General features: G+C 51.8%; 1 protein-coding gene across 1 annotated transcript in view; it reads left to right on the plus strand.

The window, feature by feature from the left end:
* The window catches only part of CDH23 (cadherin related 23), a 198,617-nt gene that overhangs the window by 107,482 nt on the left and 66,158 nt on the right, over positions 1-24,977 (plus strand). Inside the window, exons 10-14 of the mRNA XM_075155376.1 lie at positions 11,801-11,913; positions 13,932-14,120; positions 14,917-14,922; positions 22,705-22,854; positions 23,467-23,625. Coding sequence (XP_075011477.1) covers positions 11,801-11,913; positions 13,932-14,120; positions 14,917-14,922; positions 22,705-22,854; positions 23,467-23,625 — 617 coding nt within the window. The remainder of the gene's footprint in view (positions 1-11,800; positions 11,914-13,931; positions 14,121-14,916; positions 14,923-22,704; positions 22,855-23,466; positions 23,626-24,977) is intronic.

Raw genomic sequence — 24,977 nt, forward strand, 5'->3', positions numbered from 1 at the left:
CCCTTTGGTGCTATCAGAGCACGTCATTCATGGCATCTCCCTTTCCTTGAGCAGCAGACGTTATTTCTAACAAATTTGACAATATCTCATAGCAAAACCTTTCAGTCCTAATGATGACCCGCAAACAGCCCCGCTTCGCACAGTGCCACGGAGGAGACCTACAAAGAGCTCTTTAGAGCAAGACAAGCCCCCTAAAACTCTTGCTGGCGATGCGGTGGTTATCGTTTAGGGAATGGGACCGATGAACAGCTCCTGGCGGTTTCCGCGGTGTTTCCCAAAAGCCTTCGTGCTTTAGAAAATCAGTTTTCAAAGAAAGGTCTGTCTGAGGTGTCTGCTGCTGAACCCTACTCGCCATGCTGCTGGTTTTGGGGAGACCCTTCTTGCGGCCCCACAAGCCCAAACCTCTTTTGTCAACCTCTTCTGATGGCAAAAGGGGCAGGGCAGTCTGGGCAAGCGTTTCCAGCTAAAACCTAGCTGAGTTTTGCAAAGGCCAACTTTGGGGGCTGGACCCGTCTCATTTAAGATGCCTTGAGGTCAGCGAGCCTCTGCCGTATCCAAGGCAGACTTTGATGCTGGCTGGGCTGCACTCGGATGCTGCTTTGGTGGGGCTGTGCCTCGGGAACAGACAGACTCCTCGGGTTAACCCAGGAGTGAGGGAGCAGCTCGGTGGGGCTGGGTTGTAACCCTATTTCTGGCATTGCTTTTCGGGGGGATCTCCACGGCAAGAAATGGCAGCAGTGCCTCCTCTCCCCGCTGTGCCGCGTGCTTCGGGTGCTGGCTGGCAGCTCCTTCGAGCTACACGTGCGGAAATAATTTCCCGGTTTCTCTTCCTCAAAGCCCAGCCGTTTCAAACACTCTTTTAATCAACCTCTAGGGTCAAGGTGATTTCACCCTGCCTTTCAAGTCCACTGATCCTGACTGCAAGTATCCAGGTCAGTCTGCCTTTGAAGATGCAAGGATTATTTATTCCTCTAATTCTCTCTGCAATTTATTCTAATGTTCCCCTGGCATGAATTAAATGGGAGATTCCCCCAGATTGCGTGTTATCAACTGCCCAAAGTGCAGCAGGGACTTTCTTTTGGCTGATACGAGCCCTTTTTCACTGGAGGCTGGACTGGAACCTCAAACTAATGCTGCAGCTGCCTCTGAACTACCATGAGGATGGTAAAAGCTTTCAGCTTACAGAATCTTCACCCAGCTCAAAGCCTGAAGGTGTTCGGCAGCTGGGAAATCGCCCTTGTCCTGTTCGTGCACCCTCCTTCGGGCGTCTGCTGATGGCCATGGACCATTTTTCTGACCCAGGATGCTGTAGGTGCCTAATTTTCCCTTGTCAGCACCAGCGCAATACAAACAGCTCTGGGTTTCTAAGAGCCTTTATTTGATGGCTTAAACCTACAGAAACAACTGTGCAATCTATAGAGGGTTAATTTGCTAAATGCACCCATCCGCTCACAGTACGTCAGGCTTTCTGCTCATCGGACGGTCATGGCTGCTCTACCGAATCAAGGAAACAGAACCTTGGACCCTGGATTTTTACCTGGAGTCTTCATGCGTGCTCTTATTTTCATGTCTATCTTTGGTTTTCCTGCGAAATAGCCACGACGTCCCTTTGCGAGCGTCCCCCACTCAGTGCTGGGGTAGCCGTCAGCCTGGCCGTTATGGCCGGGCGGAGGGATGGTGGGAGGGAGCCAGGGATGCTCTGGGAGCCTGCTGGCAGCGGAGTGCGGAGCGACAGGCAGGCAGATCAGGGCAAACATCCTCGCCTCTGCTTGCATGTGCCAAGAGCCTCATCTCTGCCCCCGGTCCCGCCTGGCCGGGGCAGCTAGCTCTCATATCAGAGAACCAGGCAGAACACATCAAAGGGTGATGCTTTGCTTTTTGGTGGTTTTTTTTTTTTTTGCCCAAACATGAGAATTGCAGAGCGTTTTCGTACCTGGCCAGGAGTCCTTCTCCTGTTGGCACCAGCATCTTGCAGGGCGGTGGTGCTGGGAAGGATCGGACCGAGGGCGGACTGCAGACACCCGCTATCGCCTCCTGCCTCCTCCCCATCCTCACCCTGCCTTTGGCTGAAGGCAGAGGTTTCCAAAATCCCTGAAGCCAGGCTTCAGGATGTTCTGCTTCCACTTTGAACTGACTTTGTGGCCAGAGCCAGAGTTTGCCAGCCCCGTTCGACTGCCGGATTGCGGCCGAGGCACGTGGCTGAGGGCAAATTTTAAAGAAAACATGGTCATGGGGCAAACAATTTTTTTTCTGAAGTCAGTAGGAGTATGAGTGCCTTCTTTGCTCTGCTGAAGGCATTCTCTTATACTTCCCATGATTTGTTTCTTGCTTTTGAAAGAAGATGTTACCTTCTGATGTCTGAGAGTCCGGACGTGGGAACCAGCCGCTAGCGCGCCTCCAAAATCCTGCTCACCCAAGGCAAGCGATTTTTTTTTGGCAGGCAGGTAAAGCCTAATTAACTTGTCATTATCCTCAATCACAATAGTAAAGGTCAGCGAGCAGATTTTGTGCCTGAGCTGGTAAATTTTTATGGCAATTTTGCAAAAAAATGACCTAACATATGGGAACGGGGAAGCAAATTAAATTAGAAACCGACCGTAAGCAAAAGTGAAAATGGGCAGTGGAGGTAGTAATTATACCTGGCTCTTCAGCTCACTTCCACGAGGGGAGGTGGCGGTGATGCTGCTCCCATTCCACGGCAGGGGTGGGTGATGCCTCTCCCCGCCTCTCCCAGGCTTTCGGGCATAGGGCTTGCATGTAGCTGTTCTGATTTTACTGGCTGGGGTTGAATATACAGCAGCGAGAAAGCTGAAAAGCAACCTAGCTGTTTATCATTTCTTTGGCATTCATATCTAAAGCACTGGTATGATTTGGAGGCGGGGTATAAAAATTAATTTGGAATTGCCGTTGTCCTGCCCAGCTCCATCCCTCGGGTAGCTGCACCTCGGGATATACTGCAGCAGCTCTTATTTATACGGCTATCTCCAGCACAAGGTCCTCCAGTGACAGGAAAACAATAAAACTACAAGATTAACCATAACCACATAAAATAAGACTTAAGATCTAACTTTATGCCGCCAGCTTACAAAGCTGTTAAGCCTGAAATGACGAAGAAGCGCTGATCTAGCTGTGTCACAGCTTTGGCTAGTTGTCCTGTCGGGGCAGACGACCCTGCCTGCCTGCTGCCTGCCTGCTGCCTGCCTGCTGCCTGCCTGCTGCCTGCCTGCTGCCTGCCTGCTGCCTGCCTGCTGCCTGCCTGCTGCCTGCCTGCTGCCTGCCTGCACTGGGAATCATTTCCATATCTTACAGGGAAAAGCCATTTGGTTGTTTCTCCCCCTTCTTTCCAATCTGAGTATTTTCACCCTATGAAAACCTGCACTTTTTTGCCTCGCGCTTTGCAAGGAGCGGGGTCACTGCCGTGCAAAAGGTCATTTGAAACAGAAATCCAAATTGAGACCTGGCAGTTCAAACAGGCTGGTCGGTGCTGGGGCTCCCGTCGCTCCGATGGGTGTTGCTACTGCTTTTCGCAGGTGAAAAGGAGGGCGCAGGCAGCCCGCGGCCGGTGCCCTGCAAAAGCCCTCCCTCCCCGGCTGCTTTGACAGGTTGGAGATGTTCAGCCGCTGAGGTCAGGGCTCTGTTTGAAGGACAGATAATTAATCCAGCAAAGTAATCCACGGCTCCTTTTTGGCAGATTTATGGAGATAGCCTCTGTACCGGGGACTCTGCCTCATCATCTTTCATTTCACAGGCAAAGCGAGTGACTTGTTGTATAACACGACCTGTTCTAGATAAGGCTTTTCATTTAGGGGCACTCTCTGGTCTAACAGAGATTGATTTTCCCGGTGGAAATCGGAGGGCCCCGACGCTCTCGGCAGGATCAGGCCTGCAGACGGCAGTGTGTTTTCATATTTGTTGCTGCTGCAGATCGCCTGGGGCGTGGGGAATCCTTTGGCTCTTTAAGAGAAGGATTTTTATCGTGAATTAAATGGCAATTTAATGAATAGGCAGGAGGGGACTTTGGCCCGCGAGCTCTTGTTAGGAAAACGTGTTGTATGACCGCAGTCTCGCGCTTTGCTTGCTAGCGGTAAACTTTGGGTTTCATTTCTTTCCAGGAGAATCAGGAGACTTCCCGTCTCCTGGCACGAAGATGTGAGGGTGACCTGTGCTGCTTGGGCAGGTATCGAAGGGTTAAACCAGGGAAAAGGGTCCCGGGGCTCTGCGAGATGCCCGAACGTCAGTCCCTGCCTGCCTGAGACGTTTCAGGTGCGGTGATGGATGGGCAATGGGAGATTGCACAAGGGCAATCTGTACGTCCTTCCCGGGGCTTGGAAAGTCCTGCAGGAGAGAGGGGAGGGAGCGTGGGGCTTTCGGTCCTTAGGGCTCTTCACAAACCCTTAGGGCATTTTTTTTTTTTTCCCCAAAGTTGATTGTTTTAGGAGACTGATGCAGTTTCTGGCAAAGCACTCTCTTCCTAAAGCTGGGGCATCCCAAGGGAAGCATGAATTAAAAATCATTATTTGCACAATGTAATAGAAGCGTGAGTTACAAAAGCAAGAGGGAAGCGTGTCTGAAAACAATTGTTCTCCGTCTTTCTTCTGGTTTTTCTGCTAAGGAATAAAATATCACACACACACACACACACATATATATATATATATATATATATATATATGTAAAAATCAGTGCAGTGGCTCGCAGAACATGTTTCACGCGGTCTTAACAGATCTGGAGACCCCCGCTGCCTTCCTTTTGAAAGTGGACACGAACCCTTGAGGTAAGGTTAAGTGGCCAAAGAAGTCTCCCAGCCCTCAGCTGCTGGCACCTCCCTTCGCGTTTTTCCTCCCTGGCTTAATACAGAAGGCAGGGCAAAGCAAACCAATTCCCTGAGTCCCTTAAACCGGACAACAGGGAGGATCTGTGGAAATAGGACCTGCTAACTTTAATATTCCCGTTGCCAGTTGGCCTACATCGTGCCGGCTTTTTCCCACATTCGGATCGCTTGGTGAACTACTAGGGTGTTAAAGTCCTCATAAATTACGCCTGCTGGGAGGGCCTTCCAGTATGATTTAAAGGCAGTCATCATAGCAGAACATTTCTGTAGGAGGACACGCTGATGGGTAGAAAAGTGCCTCACGCCGAGTTATTCATCAAAGGCTGTTTTTCCACCCTGCCAATGCAAGGGGATGAAACGGCACAAAGAAGAGATGTGGCTGCGGCCACAGCCCCTCTTTTCTTGGCTCGGTTGCTCCCCGTCTTCCTCCCCGCTGCTAATTATGCTTCATCGTCACGTTGGCATCTTGCTTTGGCTCCCTGGCAATCCAGAAATCACTGGAAAGAGATACGGTTGGGATAAGGGTCTGCATGGCAGGTGGTACCCCAGCAAATGGCCTTTGGTAATTAAAACTATACATTCCCATTTAGGTGTAAATATGAAACAAAAGCCTATTTTTTGTTTAATTTCTGGGACTTCCTATTTAACTTCCTGGGTTTTCATGTGTATTCAAGATGTTGGCAACCACTGGGGAAGGATGAACCTGCGCTGCCTCTCTTCATGTCGGGACTAGAGAAAACAACTGGTTCTGAGATGGTTTTTAATGGAAGATTTTCTGAAAGGTGTTGAGCCTGGAGATGTGGGGTTTATGTTAAAGCTGATTCAGACTTGTTACCGGGCATATTACAGTGTCCTCCTTCTCCTGCTGAGTCTGCCTACTGCTGTGGGAGAGGCGGGAGAGGTGATTCGTGGGGTCTCTCAATCCAGCCCAGGCACTGTAGCTCTTAAGAAAGTGCCAATTTTGTGTGGGTGCGTCCTTCGGCTGCGGGGTGAGACTGTGTTCTGCAACTGCTGCTCCGCCGAGGCGATGCCTGGCAGCCCGGACCAGCGCGTTGTCTCGGGAATGCACGCTGCCTTCTGCACCCTGTTTATTAGGACAAAATCCTCTGCGAGCTCAGGTGGAGGGTTAAAGTGTTGCTTTTACAGAAATGAGTGACATAAACCTTTACGGTAGTTTTCCCTGCGTTGCTCTGCTGTCTTGACTCACGATCCAGCTGTTGGCTGCTCTCCCGTAGCAGGTTTTAGGGTTAGATTCATGGAAAGAGGAAAGGCTGGGAGGGAAAAAGCCAAGCCAGGCAGTGCTGGTGCTTTCCCTTCCCTTTGAGCCCCCGAGCACTTTTTAGATGACGTGGGGGAATGGTGGTTGGGGTCCAAGACTCGGCATCCTTTCCTGTGATGAATTACACTCAGAGCAGGAACCTTTAAACTCTGCGGGCTCTGTTCTCCGCTCTGGTACCCGGCCGCAGCTCCCGGGGGCTTCGGGAGGGGGATTGCACCTCGGGTGATAATCTCTCCTTTTATTTTCTCGTACTGTACGTTCGCTTCTAAAAAAGGGAACCGTGCGAGCATTTAATCCGAGCTTCTTTTGTGGCTCTGTAAGATGAGAAATTCTGCCAGTTGTGCTAGAACGGGCAATTAAATCTTTTGGGGAAGATACTAAAAATGCCCGTTTGCAGAGCAGGCGTGTGCGGAGGAGTGCCGGCACGCAGCTTTGGGTTTGAATTAGTCGTCCCAGAGAGAGCGGCATCCTCTGGGAAGAAGAACAAACCAAAGTCCAGAGCAGGAGGAACGGGCACTGTTTTCTAGAGCAGCGTGTGACGGCATCTTGATTTCACGCAGAGCAAAGAAATAAAGCTCAGGTTATAACAACCCCTTTTCCTTTGGAAATAACTTGTTCCCTTTGAATTTAAGCGTGGGGCGAGGTATCTGCCCTGGTGTGCTTCCCTGCATATCGCACGGGGGCAAAAACTCAAGGTGAAGAGCAGCGAGGTGGTCACAGCAGCTGATGGACTATTTATACGATGATAACTGTGTCTGTTGCTGACTCTATGAACCACATCCAACAGCATCTATTTCGGTGCCGAGGAGCCCTGACGGAGCACATTTTGATTAATAAATTATCAGGCGCAAGGTGTGTGATGGGTTCCCCTTTCACATCTCATGAAAGTCATCCGCTCCAAGTTCAGCGGCTCAGCAAGCCCGGGGCCTTTCGAGGATGTGGCTCCCCGGTACAAGCGGCCCTTCATCGGGGCGGGGGGGGGGAAATTTGCCTGCCCGGGGGCATCGGCTTCCCCTGGCTGACAGGGAGCTGGGCGATAGCTGCATCTCTCTCCTACGGGTCTGAACGATGCTCAAAGGCCGAAGGGGTAGGGAGGAAGGAGGAGACATCAATGTCTGTCTTTTTTTTTTTTCTTTTTGTGTTTTCCTTTTCTTTTTGTGTTTTCCTTTTCTTTTTGTGTTTTCCTTTTCTTTTTGTGTTTTCCTTTTCTTTTTGTGTTTTCCTTTTCTTTTTGTGTTTTCCTTTTCTTTTTGTGTTTTCCTTTTCTCCGCCCCCCCCCCCCCCCCCGGGTTTGAGCCAGTATTTTTAATGGTCTTTTTAAACTGTGAGAGCATTGGCTGAGGGCAATTAAACATTATGGCCCTCATCTATAAAATCCCTCGTTATAGCAGTGTTTCTCCAAAATGATGCCTATGCCGCCATCCGTTCCTCAATGAGCCTGGAAACACACTCCAAACGGGCTACTGCGATCCATCCTGTTGCTCCCAACCCAGCGCCACGATGGTCCCTGCCTTCCCGGTCCCCTGCCCGGCCGCGGTGGATGTAGGAGCTGCTGCTGTCCCTGTACCCGCACACGGATGGAGGGATGGGAAGGTTTTCCTTCTCCTTTTACCCATGGCATAACCAGAAGCTGAGCTTGTATGGCCTGAGCAAGCCTGTTCCCTGCCAGGTGAGAGCAACGAGTCTGCCAGAAATGCGTTCATATTGCTGTCCCAAAGTTCATTCTTTTTTTCTTTTGTTCTCACCTTTCCTCTGTCTTTTTGAGTATTTAAAAACATTATCTGCCCTGCTTTTCTCTCGCTTGTGCACTCCCTTTTGCTGCCCAGCCTTTCCCTTTGATTCCTGCTCAGATTCCTACTCTGGGTCTCTCCCCCGGTCTCTCTTGTCCAGCTCCGCAGGTTTGCAGCAGAAGCAGAGAGGTAGAAGCGGAGCCTGCCTTCCCACGGGGTGTCCCTCTCCGGGGATGTCACCTCCTCGGCAGCCTCATATTTATTTTCTGCACCAGGCCCCACCTGCTTTCCTTAAAAGCCGTGCTTGCTTTCCCAGCACTTGAAGGCAGAGCTGCTCCTTCGCTGACGAAAGACCCACTTGTTCCTTCGCTGTGCCTGCCCCGTGCAACGGAGCTGGATTCTCTGGTTCTCTGTGAACACCCCACGTCCTAGGCTGGATGGGGAAGGAGGTGGAGGACATGTAAGCCCTTGTTTAGCAGAAACCGGAGCATGGTCTTGGGTTCCTTTCTCAAACCAGGGGTGTGGAAATGAAGTCCTCGGTCTCCGTCTAGAAACGCTTTGGAGGTTCGGGCCAGCCCTCAGGCTAGGCAGAGGATGGCTCAAGCAGGGACACATCCAGCAGCTGGGAACTCCTGAGCCAAGTGAGCGATCGTTTCATTGCCTGCCCGGGGCGGAGCAGAAGGTTGTGCGTGCCACGGGGTGAGCACTGCTCGTGGGAGAGCGTGCGAGGGGGACGCGGGGGGGGCAGCGGGGACGCCTTTCTGAAGGTCACTCTGCTTTTATGTCGAGTGCGGCCACAATAGTTCCTGTCTGTGACATTAAAACAGTTTGCAGAGTGCAAACTTGGAGATGGAAAGGTCTGCGCCGTTCCATGTCCTCCGAGAAATAGGATTACCCGGGGATCTTGACCGAGTTTAAGATTCTCCATCCCCTCTGTGTTCTCCATCACACATCTTCCATTGAAGTCTCGCTTCAAAACCAGCGATGAGCAAACTGTGGTTTGCTCCATTGGCGTGCCCGGCAGGCAGTGCTGGCCACCGGCCGCAGCGCTGGGGCAGCGTGATGAGGAGCTGGCTCAGCTCCCAGTGTCCACCTGGCTCCGAGGCCACCGTGGGCACAGACCCCTGCCACCGGCGTGGCTGGGAGCAGGACGGAGCAAGCGCCGAGAGAGCGGACAAACGGGTTGAAAGCCATCAGCCGATGTGGCTGGCTGCACCGTCAGCTCCAGACTAAGCTGCGCTTAACCCAGGCTCGGCTTTTTCCTGGGTCAGGAAGCTGATGGAGAGATAACGGGAGAGAACCAGGCGGGGAGAAGAAATTATGCAGAGATGGGAAGGGAAAGACAACATTGGCTATTTTTTCCCCACCTTTTTTCTTTTTTCCCCTTGCTCTGAGGAAAGTGGAGACACGTGAAGATGATTAGAGAGATTTTTGCAAAGAAAGCGTCGCGGGGGAACGTGCATTGTTCGGCGGTGCGAGTACTTCAGCGGGGATCGCTGGTCAGAGGAATAATGAAGGCGGTGGTTGGAGAGGCATTGTAGAGGAAATTATGAAAGGCCTCTGAGGGATGAGTTTGGAGACACCTCTTTTCCTTCTGAGGCTAATTTGCAAAGCGGGCAATTCTCTGCTAGCTGAAAGGCGCCCCGGATGGCATCAGATGCATATCTGCCATCTGAGCGGTGTTGGGGAGGCTGAGCTAGAGAAAAGCCTCTGGTGTGCAGCCTGGGAGGGTATTTGGGTCCCTAATTTATCCTTTAAAAAATGACTATGGTCAAATATGAAACACATAACTGTATTTAGGACACAGTGCTCAGTGCTGTGTTTAGTCCTTTCTGTCAAATTCCTGCCCTATTCACTTATTTCCGCTAAAATCCATTGGTCTCCGCATTTACAGATGCCTGTTAGCAGAACAGTATTTTGTGATTAAAAAGGTATTTTATTGCACTTTATATTAGGGGGAGTGTACCAAGATTGCCCTGATGCATAAACTTTACCATGGCAACGTGGCATCCTGGAGCATTTAAATGCCTTGCAGCACAATTCAATATATCTCGTGGAGTGTCCTTCAAAACCTGGTATCAGAAGAAGTCTCCTAAAGAGTCAGCCATAAATTACAGAGCAGAGGTGGGAAGGCAAGGTGAAAAGAGGGGACTTGTCCAAGAGAGGAGACTAAAGATCTTCACGTACAGCAGCAAAAAGTTAGATTAAAAAAAAAAAAGCAAGGCTGCCGCTAATATTTTAAGTAGCCGCACACCAGTTCATTAAGCTGGCTAGCAGTCAATGGGCCATTTCGGATGGAGAGAAGAGAGGACCAAGGACAGAAATGGGAGGCATTCGGTCCGAGAGGAAGATATAAAGGCTCGCTAATGGGGGAGAAAGGTGTTACGGCACTTAGGGCTCTGGGAGAGAGAGGAGAGGCTGGCAGCCGGCGGCTCGTGAAGGCCAGGGTGGCTCCCGGGGCTGGGAGGGAGGGGGGAGCCGGACCTGGAGGCTTTGCCCATCCCGCAGGTTAAATGGGGGATCGGAAGGGAGCGAGGTGGATGCCGAGCGATGGGAAACAACTTTCTGCAGCAGCAGATCTGTCTCACAGCTCCAGGGAAATGATGAGTGTCGTGTGCGTTTCGTTCCTGCTGAGATATATTGAAAAGTCAGTTTGGGGGTTTTTTATTTTTGACTGGAATGAATATAACGTACCTGCAGGGTTTCCTTGCTCCCGTTTGGGGCTGGATCAGGGGTTTCTGCATACCATGAGACGATGAGGGGAGCGGTGCCCATATGCCTGTGTGTAACCTCCGTGGTCATCACTAATTCAGCAGCCTCCTCTGGTATGGTGTCGGGCCGGCGTCAGGTGTCCCAGGCTCCACACACCAACTGCTTGCTTTTGTCTGGCTGACAGAGAGAGCCCCTGGGACTGTCGCAAGGGCATTCCCAGTGCAGGACGTTCATCTTTTTAGCATCTGCTGGCTGCGAGACTCAAGTGCTGTCTTAATCCTCTCCGGGTGTCTAATTCCAGAGGAGGAGTCAAGCTGAGGACGGGGTGCTCGGTGGAGGCAGCACAGCCCTCCATGGCACCCTCTCTGGTTGCTTGCACGTAAGGACTGGCACAGAGGCCAAATGTGGCTCAAGTAGAGGAAAACAAGGCAGCTGCAGGGGGTCAGCACATCTGGCAAGAGCATAAAAGCAGGGCAAGTGCCTATAGTACTTATCCTAATACTCTCCCTGGCACCAAATACGTCCAACTAAGAAAATTCCTGAGCTGCATGTGGCTTCTCTGTTATTTGATGGATTTTTTTTTCTTTCATTAACCTTCTCAGTCTCTCCTTGAATACGTGCGGACTTTTATCATCCTCGGCATCCTCTGGCAAGAGACCCCACAGTTAAACTACTGCTTGATAAGCACAGAATTACTTGTCAGCTTGATTCGTCTGTACCTTCCTCTGATGAACCTGGACTGATGTCCCTTAACCCTTGTATTTTAAGAGAGAAGCCGTGCCCACCCGAGGACATGGTGCCCTGCGAATGCGGGCGGTTGTTCAAAGGGGAGCACCTGGATTAGGCCCTGATTTCGGCATATTTTAACCAAAACTCTGTGAAATTCTGCAGCTGCCTGCAGCATTCGCAACTGTATCGGCTGTTGGAAGGAAAGCACCGTTTTGAGCCCTGAGCTGGGGCAGGTGAGAAGAGGAGAGGACCATTACAGCCATTAAATTTTAAAGCACGTTGAGATAACGTGCAGGGTTCGCAGAGCCCAGTGCAGCCTCTGCCCAGCTTGGAGCTCCTGCCCTGGCAGCGGGTCTGCTCTGTAAAACCTCTCTCCCAAGCACCGGGTCCGGTCATGCATGGAGACTGGCAGCGGAGGAGGCTCGTGTCGTCTTGCTTCCCTCTCTGCATTACCCCCCGTGCCATTTGGCATCGGCTGTACCAGCCGCCTGTGCTCACACTGCCTGTTGTTTTTCTCAGGTAACACCAACAGCATCTTTGCACTGGACTACATCAGCGGAGCCTTAACCCTGAATGGGCCGCTGGACCGGGAAAACCCCTTCTATAGCGCTGGATTCATCCTCACGGTGAAGGTGAGACCTCCTCCACCCGGGAGATGCACCGGCAGAGCAGGATGGGGAAGGGCATCCTGCTTGGGGACATGTTCTTCCAGGAGGAGGCACAAACCTGGGACACGTTGCTCGTGTGGTCACCCAGAGCCGTGATGTGGTGTTCCCCGGCCAAGCTAAGCGGGATGTTTAACGCAGCCCCCTTGTATGGTGCCCCAAAACGTGGTTGCCTCTATATGGATGTAGAGGGTCATTTTTTGTGCCCTGCCTGGCCTCTGACTGGATCGCCCTGTGGTTGTATCTGCTGGCAGTGTGCCGTTGCCCTGGGATTGCAAATAGCATGAGACACCTACGTTCAGGCACCTGAATTGTGCCTATTTCCCACCTTTCCCCCCCAAAACCCCAGAAAAACAGGAACATTTTGTCACGTCAGCAGGCAATGGTGTAACAGGGCATCGCGGGCATCTGCCCGGCGCAGCAGGCACGGGGAGGGAGTGATGCTGAAAGTTGCCTCGTCAAGAAGAGGCACCGGAGCGTGGTCTTGCAGCCCCACCAGCCCCACCTGAGAACGGCTCCCCGGCTCCGCTCGCAGGCCTATAATTAAAATCAATACCGAGCTGGGCAGCTGGTTGGAAACACATTTAGAAGTATAGATTCTGCTGGGCCGGGGTGGGGAAAAATCAGCATTGTAGGAAGGGTCATTGATTGGGAGAGCAGCAGCCAGCACATCACCTTCTCGTTTTGGCAAGTGCAATGCTTTGTTGGGGAGCAAAAGGACAGAAATTACCCCTCTTGGTCCCAGGCACAGGTCGTAGTGTGGGGCTTTATGCACAGGGAAGAGATCCGCATCCATCTCTAGTATCTCTTGGTTTGGCCTTCTAGAGTTGAAATTCAGTAGAAATCTAGAGAGGGAGGATTGTCTGGTTTTAATAGGGACAAAAATATCTGTTTAATCTTGGAAAGGTTTGTGAACCTGAAAACTTGCCCGTTTTCCTGCCTGCATGATAATGGAGTTCCAACTATATTCTGTTGATCCGATAGATTTTATTTCCTCTCCCCACAAACTTTGCATCCTCCCGTAAATGCCAACTCTCTGCGACCCGCATCCCCAGGACCCAAAATGTTCTCTGCTGCTCTCGTCCTGGAGCACGCAGTGAAAATACAGCTGGATTGCTCCTTGTTCGGATCAGCCTGTTCTGCTGTTGTGTGCAGAAGCGGTGAATAGCAATGAGCCGTGTGGGTCGTGTTAGCGTTGCTTTTCTATGCCCACAGCAAAGCAAGATTATCCAAAGGACAAGAGGAGGGACTCTGCTTGAAACGGCTGTTTCACAAGTCTTGCTTCTCTGGCAATAAAATCTGCACTCTTTCCTTTTGGGAAAGCAAAATCAAAGTCCTTCTTGAAACAGAGGTGTGATATGGAGTCATGACTCAGCTCTGTATTTAGACACATGTTGCCAAACCTATTTTAAGGTCTAAATCTTGTTTTCCTCCGTTGCCCTAGTTTTCTGTCCCTTTAGTACTACTATGGTGGTTAGCTCGCTGCTCCTGGTCCCACCTCAAGAGATGGCAGAGGAGAAAATAGGAGTGCTCTTTGCTCCATCGTGGCTTCCCTCGTTTTGAGGACCGTCCCTCACATCTTGCAAGGCAATTTTTTGGTTTAAGTGCTTGTGGCAGGGAAATTGCCTACGCATCCCCCAGCGTGACTCTGAGTCCTGCCAACCTGTTGCATGATAGGGGCAAGTGAGAACTTGGCCACAGCCCCCCCAAGGCAAATGTTAAACCCCTGGGAAGGTTTGCAAGAGGGCTGTGGGTCTGAAGCAGGGGTGGTGGGAGAGCTGGGTCAACATCTCTGTGTCTTAATGGGTCAGCGGTGTGGAAGGGTGCTCAAGGTTAAGGGGCAACGGCAGAACCAACTGAGCATCCTTCCTTGGCAAGGTGGAGGAAGCAAAAGCTGCAAGAGTCTTTAATCGTGGCATGCACGCTTTCTTTTACATTTATTCTTCGAAAAATGAAGGCTGCCCTCTTTTTTTCTCTCCTTGCAGGGGACAGAGCTGAACGATGACCGCACACCCTCCAACGCCACCGTCACCACCACCTTCAACATCCTAGTCATTGACATTAATGACAACGCGCCCGAGTTCAACAGCTCGGAGTACAGCGTGGCCATCCCGGAGCTGGCCCAGGTGGGCTTTGCCCTTCCCCTCTTCATCCAGGTGCAGGACAAAGACGAGGTGAGGTACCCCCTGCCGCGGGCACTCCTGTCCATCTGTTGCAGGGTAGCACCGCTGTGGTTTTGGGGGGTGCAGGGAAGGCTAAGTCACCAATTAATCTGTGATGAGGGGCATGGTTATGACCTGATACCCATTTTTTCAGCTCTCGCTGCTGCCCTCGCTCCACTTGCTCGGTGCCCGGGTGCAGCCCCCTCCCCAGAGCGCAGGCACGGCGTGCGCTTTAGTGCAGTGAGGATTGCGCGGCCACTGAGAGCCAGGAGGTAGGATTGTGCGGGATGCTGATTCTCGCCCGCTTCCGAGGGCTCTTGTCGGGCAGTCCTTTGCCAGTCTGTTTTAGAAAGGGAGGAGGTTTCCTGCAGGGCTCCCGGGGGGTGGAGGTAAGAGATACCCGCTAGCGTGGGGCTGGAGGAAGCGTGGAGGGACTGGGGTACCAGCTCATCACTGCAAAGGAGCCGGTAGCATTGGAGGCTCCTTCCTCCCTCATGTTAACGGAGCTCCTATTTGTTACGCGCCGGTCCGTGCCATGTAGGGATTGCAGCACGTTTTCCAGCCCTGGGCTTGCAGCCTTCAATTACTCTGATTATTTGACTTGTGCAGTTCACGTCTGGCTGCTTCTGTGTGCCGGTACCCTCCAACCCTGCCACGCTGCCTGGTGTCTGCTTCAAAGAAGTGCTGACACCTCATGGTGAACTTTCCAAAATCCCTTGGAAAGGCTCTGGCTACAGGCTCCGGCCATCCCTATTCCTCTTCAGGCTGAGCGAGAGACGAGGGGAGAGGGTTTGTCAGAATAAATCAGAACATCGTCAGGATGTTTTCCTGATGCTTCAGGTAAATGATGTGATGGCACCGAGGAATACGAAACGGAACATCTCCCCCCGCCCCCCTGAAATCCCAATTAAAATGTGCGTCTTCTAAGATGCCTTTGCTGGCTGAAACGATGGATTTGCTTTTCCCCAGCCCTGGGTGGAGTTCAGCGAGTCTCGTAAAGCCACCCAGAAATCCCATTTTTTTTCACGTGAAGTGATTATGACACAGAACTAATAATCTACTTGTGACATGATGTCACCACCCGAGAGTTATGAGTTCAGCCTGAAGAGGTGCAGATGAGCTATTAAGCAGATAAAGAGACTGTTTTTTCTTGAAAATGTCAATTGCTAATAAAGAAGATATGGATATGACAGATGCTTAGGATAGTTTCTGAATAGAGCCGCTGTCGTGCTTTCTGAGAGATGTCAGCAGATCCGTTCTTGAAGGGCATTGTAACGCTTCTGTTTGTGCCAGAAGGATGAAGGATCTGTCATTATTTCTGGTTAAAGGCTCATTTTACTGGAGTGACTCCCATTCAAGAATTCACTTTTCAGCCTTGCTAATTTTAAAATGGGAGAATAAAAAATAGCCTTGCCTTCCCGATCGCACCAGCAAAAAATAGACTCATTCTTTTGGTGTATTTGTTTAACTCCCTGAGATTTCCCCAAAAGAATTGGCTGAGATTTTCAAAACTGCTGAGAGAGGACCTCTTGCGCTAAGGGAGTCTGAAGGAGTTTTACTGTACGCGTCTTTGGAGGCCGTCATATTAGCATTATTTTTTGACCGTAGCATTATTTTCACTGATAAGAAGCACAGGAGCGCTGATATCTTGGAATATCTGGAGAGAGGAAAGTTATAAGCAATTGGGTTTGGGTTTTTTTCTGCGTTATCCTGCAGTGGATCTTTCTTATTTCCCCTCCCGGATGCTTGCAACTGGATTAACCGTCAAGGTAGCATTTTGAGGGAAAAAAATGGGGAGAGGATACCCAGGTTGTGAAAAAGATGTATATGAGATAGAAGTGGGACTGCATCTGCAGCCAGGCTTGTTCTAGCACTGCTTCCTGGGCAGTGTATTTATAGAAGTCCCAAGACCCCCAAACTTTCAGTAGAAAACTCACAGAAAGGGAAGATGGTTGCCTGACGGTGATATTTTGGATGCTCAAATACCTCATGAGAGTTGCGAGACTTTTACAAACCATCTGGATTTGAGGTAGTCGAGATGGCGCCAGGCTCTCTCAGCTCTCTGTGGGTGCAGGGGTGGAGGGATGGGACGGGGTGTGACTGAGGACGTGGCTGACAGAAGCTATTTCGCCAACACGGCCTTCATGCTGGAGATGACACCATTCAGTTGTCTAAGGGGCAAAGGAAAATAAGAAGAGAATTATACACGTCTCTGGGGAGAGCAGCTAAATAAATAAATGAGAGCAGATGGATAGAGACACATGAAATCAAAGCTAGAGTCTTGGGGAAGATCATTTTGCTCGAGTTTTGTCTCCTGCCTCCCAACCCGTGTCCTAAGTCCTGGGAGAGCCCCTTGGCAGGTTGGTTTCTTCCTTGAGCCAAGCCAGCCAGCCTTCTTCTGGCCCCTCCAGCAAATTTTGATGCCGTTCCTTCAGCCCTCACGCTTGTTGAGGTCCTACTGGGATGGAGCAACCCACACCTGAACCTTGCCCCACGCAGGGGTCCCGTGGGGTTGGGTGGCTTGGGGGAACCTGCCTGCCATCGCACCCCGGTTGTGTCTTTGTAGAGCTGGGGAAAGGGGTGTCGCGTGGGTCTGGCCCTTAAAACACACTGCGTGGGCTGCCAAGGCCATTAAATAAGAAGGTGTTTTGTAACCAGGCCCACGCGGCCTTTTTAAACGGTGGGGTTTTGGTCTTTCTTTCTTCTGGTGTGTTTTGCACAAACTTAAATGATTGCTTTTTGAAAGAGTTAGATTAAACGATTCAGCAAAGCACTTAAAAATGTATTTACGTTGCACACAAGACCACGCTTGAAAGCACGCGCTTGATTTTACCTCTGTGTTTAAGTGCCTTTCTGGAGCTAGGCTGGCGTTAACATCTCAGACCAGGTACCTGAGCGGGGTGCCTCCACGGAGAAACCCGTTCCTCTGAGTCTGTCCCTTGCAAACTCCCAGCTGCCGTCCCTCAAACGTGGTCATGGTCTTGCTCCAAGAGGAGCTGGCGGGGGTGCGAGGTGGGACGGGGAGCACCTCCAGAGGATGCACCTGGGTTGAGCTGGGATGACCCCGGACGTGGATTCGGGGTGCAGCCAAGAGGTGTTCAACTGGGTGTGCCGGTTTTTTCTTTTTGCATTCCCTAAGGCTTACCAAAAACACTTGAACGCAGGAGAAATCGATACACAGGGTTTGCACGGGGTTTTGGACCCGGCCTTCTATGAACCAAGAAAAAAGCATTAACCTCTCTGCAGCTGAGTTTCTCTCTCTGCCGGATAGGCAGCAAACCACCTGAATACCTTTCCAAAGCCGTTTGAGAGCTGTTTATGAAAGTCTGTGACTGTTTCCCAGTATTTAGACTGAGCCTACACTCAACCGGACACCGCAGGAGACCGGTATGTACATACGCTCCCAGGCTGGGGTTGGATTCTCCTCTCATTCACGTTGCGATAGATCAGCAGGGACGAATAAATCCTGTGTATGAGACGGAAGATTAAAGCCTTGAATTATCCACTTTTGCAGCAAGGTTTGTTTCCAGGTTGAAAGCAAGAGCCCCGAGCTGTGGAGTGAGTTTGCGTTAATTCGGAGGGCGGGTTAGCTCAGGCTCGTCTGCTCCAAGGCTGGCCGAGGTGGGGGACGTGGACATCCTTTCTGGATATGCTGGAATTTTACAGCCTGGTGGCTTGATGCGGTATTTGGGGGAGAAGGCAAGGGTTTGGCCACGCAGGAAAAGGAGCGGGGCATCCTTCAGGGCATCCCCCATTTGAGCTTCCTATCGCTGCGAGAGCCACGGAGGTATATTAAGAGGAACGGCAGCGTGCTTTCCCAGGGCACGCCAGAGAAACCAGCTCTTCTGCCGTGATTTTCACTTGATTTTCCTTGACTCGGTTGACTGAAGAGGAAGAAAAGGGCAGAGGCTGTATAAAGCACAAGTATGATGGTCTGACATTTTAAAATAATTGTGAAACAATTCTCCAAAATAAGCATATTGAGGAAGATAAATGGGGAATTTAAAAAAAGAAAATCCAGGCCATGGGCGTATATAGTATTTGTGGCATAAAGCTACATCAGAGACTCTCATGGGGATATCGTATGTGCCCATGCGTGTGCAGGTGCAATATATGAATCACCCGTAGCATATATATGCATATGACAGACACGCGCACTATAAATATGATCTACACGGCAAAGAACTGTAAAGGGGAATTGACGGCGCTCGAGTATTCTCTCCCAAAAGTGCCAGCTGCCAGTCGGGCTGAATTAGATTTCACAGGGGTTTTTGCAATACATGGAATTCACCAGCAAATTACCCTTAAAGAGGGAAAATCAATCATTTGGAGCAGAGATAAGCTGAAGGCGAGGCAGCCTCGGATTGATCCCGTCTGTGCAGGCGTGTGTGGAATTCAGCAGATAACCTGGGGAGAGCGGGGAAGGAGAAAACTCCTCCGGGAGTGGGGGAGCGGGCAAGGACTGCCGCTTAGGACGGACAGAAAGACGGGAGAAAAGGGCTGCCAGCGCGGGGAGGAGGATCGGAAAGGCTGGGGAGCGTTTTGCTCCAGGCATCCTGCATCGCCTGCAATCCCAGTGAGGTCCTTAGGGATGCAGGGGACAAGCGCCCATGCCCAGCCAGCCCTCGAATGGGTGGTTGATGCTGTCGTGCTTGGGTGCTGGGCGAGCGATGGGTGCTGGGCGCCTGAGGTGGCTGGCTGGGCAGCGGGAGGGAGGCAGGCAACTCCGGAGGGGCTATTCAGAGCACTCGAGTTAAATGCCTTGAAGTGGGTGGAGAGAATAACCCTCTTTATGCCTTGTGTTTTCAAAGGAAGGATTAAGCATTATTTGTCTCTGACTAGCTAGAACCAGGCATAAGGTATCCAAGCTGTACAAAGAGGCACTAATTGCTTTTTTTTAAAAAAAAACACTTTTTTTTTTTTCCCCTTCCTCCTCCACCACTCCTGAACTCTTAGTACTTTCCTTTCTTTGCAAACTTGCCAGAATGAGGGATATTAAACACTCCTTGGCTTTTTGTAGGTAATAGCCCGTGCCTAGAAAGTGGCTGGGAGGAGAGCTGCGGTTACGCTGGATTTTGTGCTTCAGAAAGGCTCTCCATTTTGGAAAAGCAAGCAGCAGCGGAGCTGGGGTAGAGGGAATCGAAGGGAGCCCTGTACTGAGCCAGCATGAAGAGAAGAAAACTGAGGATGCCAGGCTGCTTTTCCCAAATCTAGCTCACTTTGTGCTGAAAATGATTGCAGGCCACCAACCTACCTGGGCACCTCAGTGATTTTGGAAGTGGTATGGCTGAGGAAGGGTTGTGTCCTTGCCTAGGGCTTGGGGTTATTTTTTTTTTTACTTTGAGTTTTTGTGTAGCCCTTGGTAAGTGATGCTAAATACTTGCTTTGACTGGTGGAAGATTGAATAATTTCCAAAGCATTTCCACGGGCGCTCCCCTGAAGAAGGGGCTGGGTGGGAGCAGGAGCGATGGATGAAGCCAGTGGGCGATGTTGGGTGAAAAAGCAGGGATGAAGCTTATGGTCCGTCCTCAGTCAAAGCTGGAACAGCTGATGTGGCTGCTCCTGGCCTCCTGATGTGAGAAGGGGTTCCCTGATTCGTGATGAACCATGCCCTGCGACCGCATCTTGCGGGTTGGGAGAGCAGACTTTTGGCCGTGATTCATAGTAGGGGCATGAGCAGGTCCCACACGGTGCCTGGGACCTCTGGAGGTACCACGTACCCCCCTCCTGGCATCTCACAGCCTCACGCCTGAGCTTCTGCCCTTGCCTGCCGGTCCGTGCTGTGCTAGCTGTGCCCCGGGACCGTCCCCCCTCGGCTCCAGCCCCCTTAAATATTAAGCTGGGGATTGCACACCCGGGGCTGGTGAACTGGTCCATCACAAATTGGTCAAATATGAAGCATTTGGGGTAGATCAGTCAGTGGTTGCTTTTTTGGAAGTCAGGTATCGGCATGAGGTTGATGCTGGCATTGTGGCAGCAGGGACACGACGCGGCTCCTATTACACACTCCGAGGAATACGCACGCGAAGAACAAAGTAATAATTATGCCCAACTGCAGCTACGATTGTCTTTTAGCTGAATTGACATGAAATTTCCATCAGTTGCGGCGCCGGCTACGGCTGGGAGGAGGTTTGATTGCCGAGAAGGAGGCAGCGGGCAGCAGCCTCGAGCCACAGCGAGTGCTGGCCCCGCGTGCTGGCACGGGATGAGACGAGCTGGGAAAACGTGCGGCCGTGTCCCAGCTTTGTGCAATAACGAACTTCCCTCCGAAACCCATTTCTTTATGGCTCCATTTGTTTCGGGTGGTGCGTGCAGACGGGTTTATTATTGTAGGGTTGCTAAGCTTTGGCAGGCTGCTCGTTAATTTATGCCTCTAAAGGAAGGCAAAGGAGCCAATTTGTTCTCAGTGATGGGAAGAACCTCGAGCAATACAGGAGCCTGGTGGGTAAGGGGCTGGAGAGGGGAAGCGAGCAGGTAGAGCAGGTCGTGCACTGATAGCACACCCGTGCATCCTCGGCGCTGCAAAGAGATGCTGCTCGGCCGTGAGCCCACCACGGCACACCAGGACCTTTGCGAGCCGGGAGAGACAGCGCTTGTTTTTCTTCTTCACGAAGACGTTTCAGATCCATTGTTTGCTCTGGGTGGCAGGAGCAGGTAGGAAGGGGTGAGGAAAATGTAAGCAGCTCCCCATGACTTCCTCCGGAGCGGGGGGTACTAGCTGTGAGCTGGGCTGAGCCAGCCCCTTCTGCTGGGCAGCTGATAACAATTTGAATATTCAGATTTGCTTTCAGCCATCCGCAGGGGGCTCGCGGGCTCCGGGAACTAGGAGCAAGGAAAGCAGCATGGGGGCAGAAACAAAAAAATAAATAGCCGAATAAATATATAAATGGCAACTCGCAGCAGCCCTCCCGAGAGGCAGATGTATTCCCCTTCTCCAGAGCTCACGTGGGGAGACTGAGGCACTCAAGGGGCTGCTAATTAGGGATGGTGGGTATCTGGAGGCTGATCTCCTTCCCCAGCTGGAGGGGAATTAATCCACCCGTCTCTCTCCCCACAAATACTTGGGTTTCTTTTGATGTTTCAACTTTTATCTCGTGCCTCCAACAAACTCGCTTTCTCCGGCTTCCAAGAAAATCCCTCGCATCTCGCCACCACGCAAGGTGCTTTCGTGTAGTGTGGGGAGGGCACTGGGCCCCAGGAGAGACACCGAGGGCTCGGCAGCAGAGCTGGGCAGAAATTCCTCAACAAAATGTCTTTTTGTCGCCGAGGGAAAACGGTCGTTTGTTATAAATTAGCATCTTAAGGATAAAGTATGAAATAACGGCTTGGGGAGTGATGCTTCCTCCTGCTGTTCTCCGTCTCCTCTGCTCCCTCCCTCCCAGGCTGTGCACCAGTGTCAGGGAGCATCCCTCACTGGTGCCAGGGTTGGCATGTCCCAGTTTGCCAGCAAAACAGCTTTTGGAAGGAGCTAAGTCTGCCCTGAGATGGGTCCCTTTTGTTCCCTCTGTCCATCATCCACTTGCTGAGCATTGCTGGGCTCCTGGGGCGGTGGGTGCCCTCGGAGCTCGCTCGTGTGGCTCCGTGGGTGCCCTTGGGGCTCGCTCGTGTGGCTCCGTGGGTGCCCTCGGGGCTTGCTCCAAGCTCGTGTGGCTTTGCCGGAGATGCTCGGTTTGGCCCCGGCTCTGCCGGCTGCCAGGGGGTGCGGGGAGGAGGAGGGCAAGCAGGGATTCTGTTTGTGTCGCCGGCTCTCGGCAGTCACGCTTAGCCAGCTTTTGCTATTAGTGCCCCTTCGTGCATTTAATTGGTCCCTTTTTCTGACAGGAGGGAGGTCATTCGGGGAAAATTGGAAATTCGGCTCTGGCAGCTTCTGAACTTGCTTTTCATGTGCTCTGCTGGGCAGTGCTTTGGGAAGGGGTGTCGTGCCCAGAGTGAGGGTCCTGAAATGCTGCTGTCGGTATGTCGGTGGTCCTGCCGCTTTGCTGGCCAGGTCTTGGGAGAGCAGGAGTTTTCCAGTTCCCATTTTTGAGCTGTCTTACTGGAAAGAGCCCTCTGCTTGGGAGAGGCACCCGTGCCGTGCTCCCCCAGCACGAGGCGATGAAATGCCGGTGTGTGATACCCTGTGCGGTGCGTGGATCTCGCAACAGTAAAAGGGATTTTCCCTCTAGCCGTGTGCTGTGCAGGTTTATCCCAGGGATGTATTTCTTTCATGTGCACATAGATTTTGTATAAAATGTGCGCACGTGAAAAGATTTATAGAAATCATATGCATTGTACAGCCAGTACGTGTAATAAGACACAACAAAGAGTGCTTAAGGTCGGTGCTGAACTGTATGACTCAGTTAACCAAACACAAGCAGAGAAACGCTCCCCTGCGTCTCTGGTAATTGCATGGTATCTGTTTTCACGTGGCCGAAGGCGAAGGGCTGCACCCAAGCTGCTGGCAGGTTTGCACCCGGGGCACCGGCTTTGCAGTCGGGTCGGTGCCTTTGTCCTGCGCTCGCCCCCAGGCTGGCCCCGGGTGCCCGCAGCCTTACCCAGCGCCTGCGCCGGGTCCTTCCTCCTTTGTCGCTGTCAACCTTCCTTTCTCCTTTCCCAGGGACCCAACAGCGTTTTCGAGGTTTACCTGGTGGGCAACAACTCCAACCACTTCATCATCTCGCCGACCTCCATCCAGGGAAAGGCGGACATCCGCGTCCGCGTGGCGGTGCCGCTGGACTTTGAGACCATTCCTCGCTACAAATTTTCGGTAAGGCTGCACCCCTGTGCTCTACGGGACATCCATATTTTTAAGAGTGACCATGAACCAGGCTTCTCTCTTCCTCTCTCTAATCCACACTATGAAACTCCAGAGCCTTACAAAATGACCAAAAAATGGAAATATAGTAAAAGGAGGAGGTGGGGAAGAGATTTGTTCTGCACCTTCTCTCTCTTTCCAACATCCAAAGGCTTAAGCAGAGCGTGTTCCTCTTGCTACGTCACAGGGCCGGAACAGCTTTATAGAGCATAAAACTTTGTTTTAAGTGCACCTATCAGGTACCAAAGCTCTCCCCAGCCTTCTGCTCCAGGTTTGTCCCACCCTCTGCCTGAGCTGTAAAGATGAGCAAAAGCCTTCCTACTCTTGCTCCAGGCTGCGGTGGGGTCCAGGTCCTGGTTCCCAGTTTGCCCGGCAGAGGCTGGGGCTGTTTGGGGCAGGTGGTGCGGGGTGTTTGGCTCACCCAAGGGCTGAGGTCACCTCGAGCTGAGCTCATCTGGTGAGGGAGCTCAGGAGAGCGTTGTTGTCTCCATTAAAGAAGAGTAGATAACTCTCCCAAGCTTTGCAGTCAATGTCTCCAACCCTCCACTTCCCGTCTCTGCCCAGCTCTTTGCAAACGAGAGCGTCCCGGACCACGTCGGCTTCGCACGCGTGAAGATTAACCTCATCAATGAGAACGACAACCGCCCCGTTTTCAGTAAGACCCTGTACAACGTCAGCCTCTTCGAGAATGCCACGGTGGGCACCACCGTCCTCCAGGTCCACGTGAGTAGGAGCATCCTGCCTCTCTTTCCCATGTCCTTGGCGCACGTGTGGCTCTGCAGTGCCCGTCACCAAGGGAGATGCTGGCGGTGGGGTGGGGAAGCCCTCCCATAGACTTTTGGAGCAGATGCCTTGATCTTTCCTGGTCTCTGGAGACGTGTGTGTGGTTCCCACCACAGCGGGAGCTCGAGGAGAGTCCTGCACTGAAAGGCCTCGTCTGCAGACAGCCACTTCTCCTGCAGATACTGGTCCCAGTGGTCATGGTCTTGCCTCTCCCCCCTCCTCACTGCGTGGGGTCCACCGAATATTTCAGTTGCGTACACGGTTTGTGTCCCAACACGTATTCACTGCCTCGCTCTTACCTTACTTCTTATGGGAAAAGATGCTCTGGTACCTAAAAAACTTGGTCGCTTCACCGGTGAGGGTGAACACCCGACGTTTATCGTTCCGCGTGGGTTTTCTTGCTGCCCCATTTGGAAGCATCATCTTTCTCAACCAAATCGAGGTCAATTGAGCCAACGGAAGGGTGAAGGATGGAAAAAGAGGGGACTGACTGTATTTAGCAGAGCGTGGTATTAAATGGCTGGCAGCAGAACGGTGGTGCTGCAGACAGAGGTGGTGGCGGTGGCAGAGTGTTTCCGTAGGGCTCGTCCCTCCCGCGCGGGATGGTGGGAGCACCCAAAATCCCTGGCGAGAAGACACGTTTCCCAGGGCACGAGGGCGATGTCAGTCAATGTCCGTGCCAGTGTGGGGCACAGCAAAAACCAGAACAAAACCTTGTGCTGAAGAACGATCTAAATAGGGAGCAAAGCTCCTCTGGGATGGGACATATCGAAGAGGGGAGGATCAAAACCCCTGCTAGGCTTTGGGTGCGTTACTACTGCTCTCGTTAGTCGTAGACGAACTTGCTGCCCTTCGGGCCCCCCTGCTCCCCCGGGACGCAGCCCCTGGTCGCCCACCCACGCAGGCATGCCGATCCAGAGAATAAAAGCCCTGACAAAAGGGTTGGGTGTATGCGCCTGTGCGTAAGTGTGTTTACTCTACAAACAGATGGTGTGAAACTGTATAGAGCCCCTGAGCTGTTCCCATCTGACAGTTATTAATATTTCAAGCAGATGTTTAGCTAGTCAGGCCGTCAGACACTAAACAATGAGATTGTTACTGCGTCTCCTCTTTCCCCAACTTCCAGCTATGCCAGCATTTCGGAGCGAACGCAAAATGCCAGGAGTTGAATCTTCTGTGATAAATCAGAATGGATGCAATTAGTGCTGAAATCCAGATTGCCCTCCCAGCTGATCCCAAACTTTTAACAACCCTCATAAAGTACCAGCTCCTCCTCCTGCTGCTGCTGCTCG

The sequence above is a fragment of the Calonectris borealis genome, chromosome 7 (assembly GCF_964195595.1).
Source record: "Calonectris borealis chromosome 7, bCalBor7.hap1.2, whole genome shotgun sequence".
NCBI classification, from domain to species: Eukaryota; Metazoa; Chordata; class Aves; order Procellariiformes; family Procellariidae; genus Calonectris; species Calonectris borealis.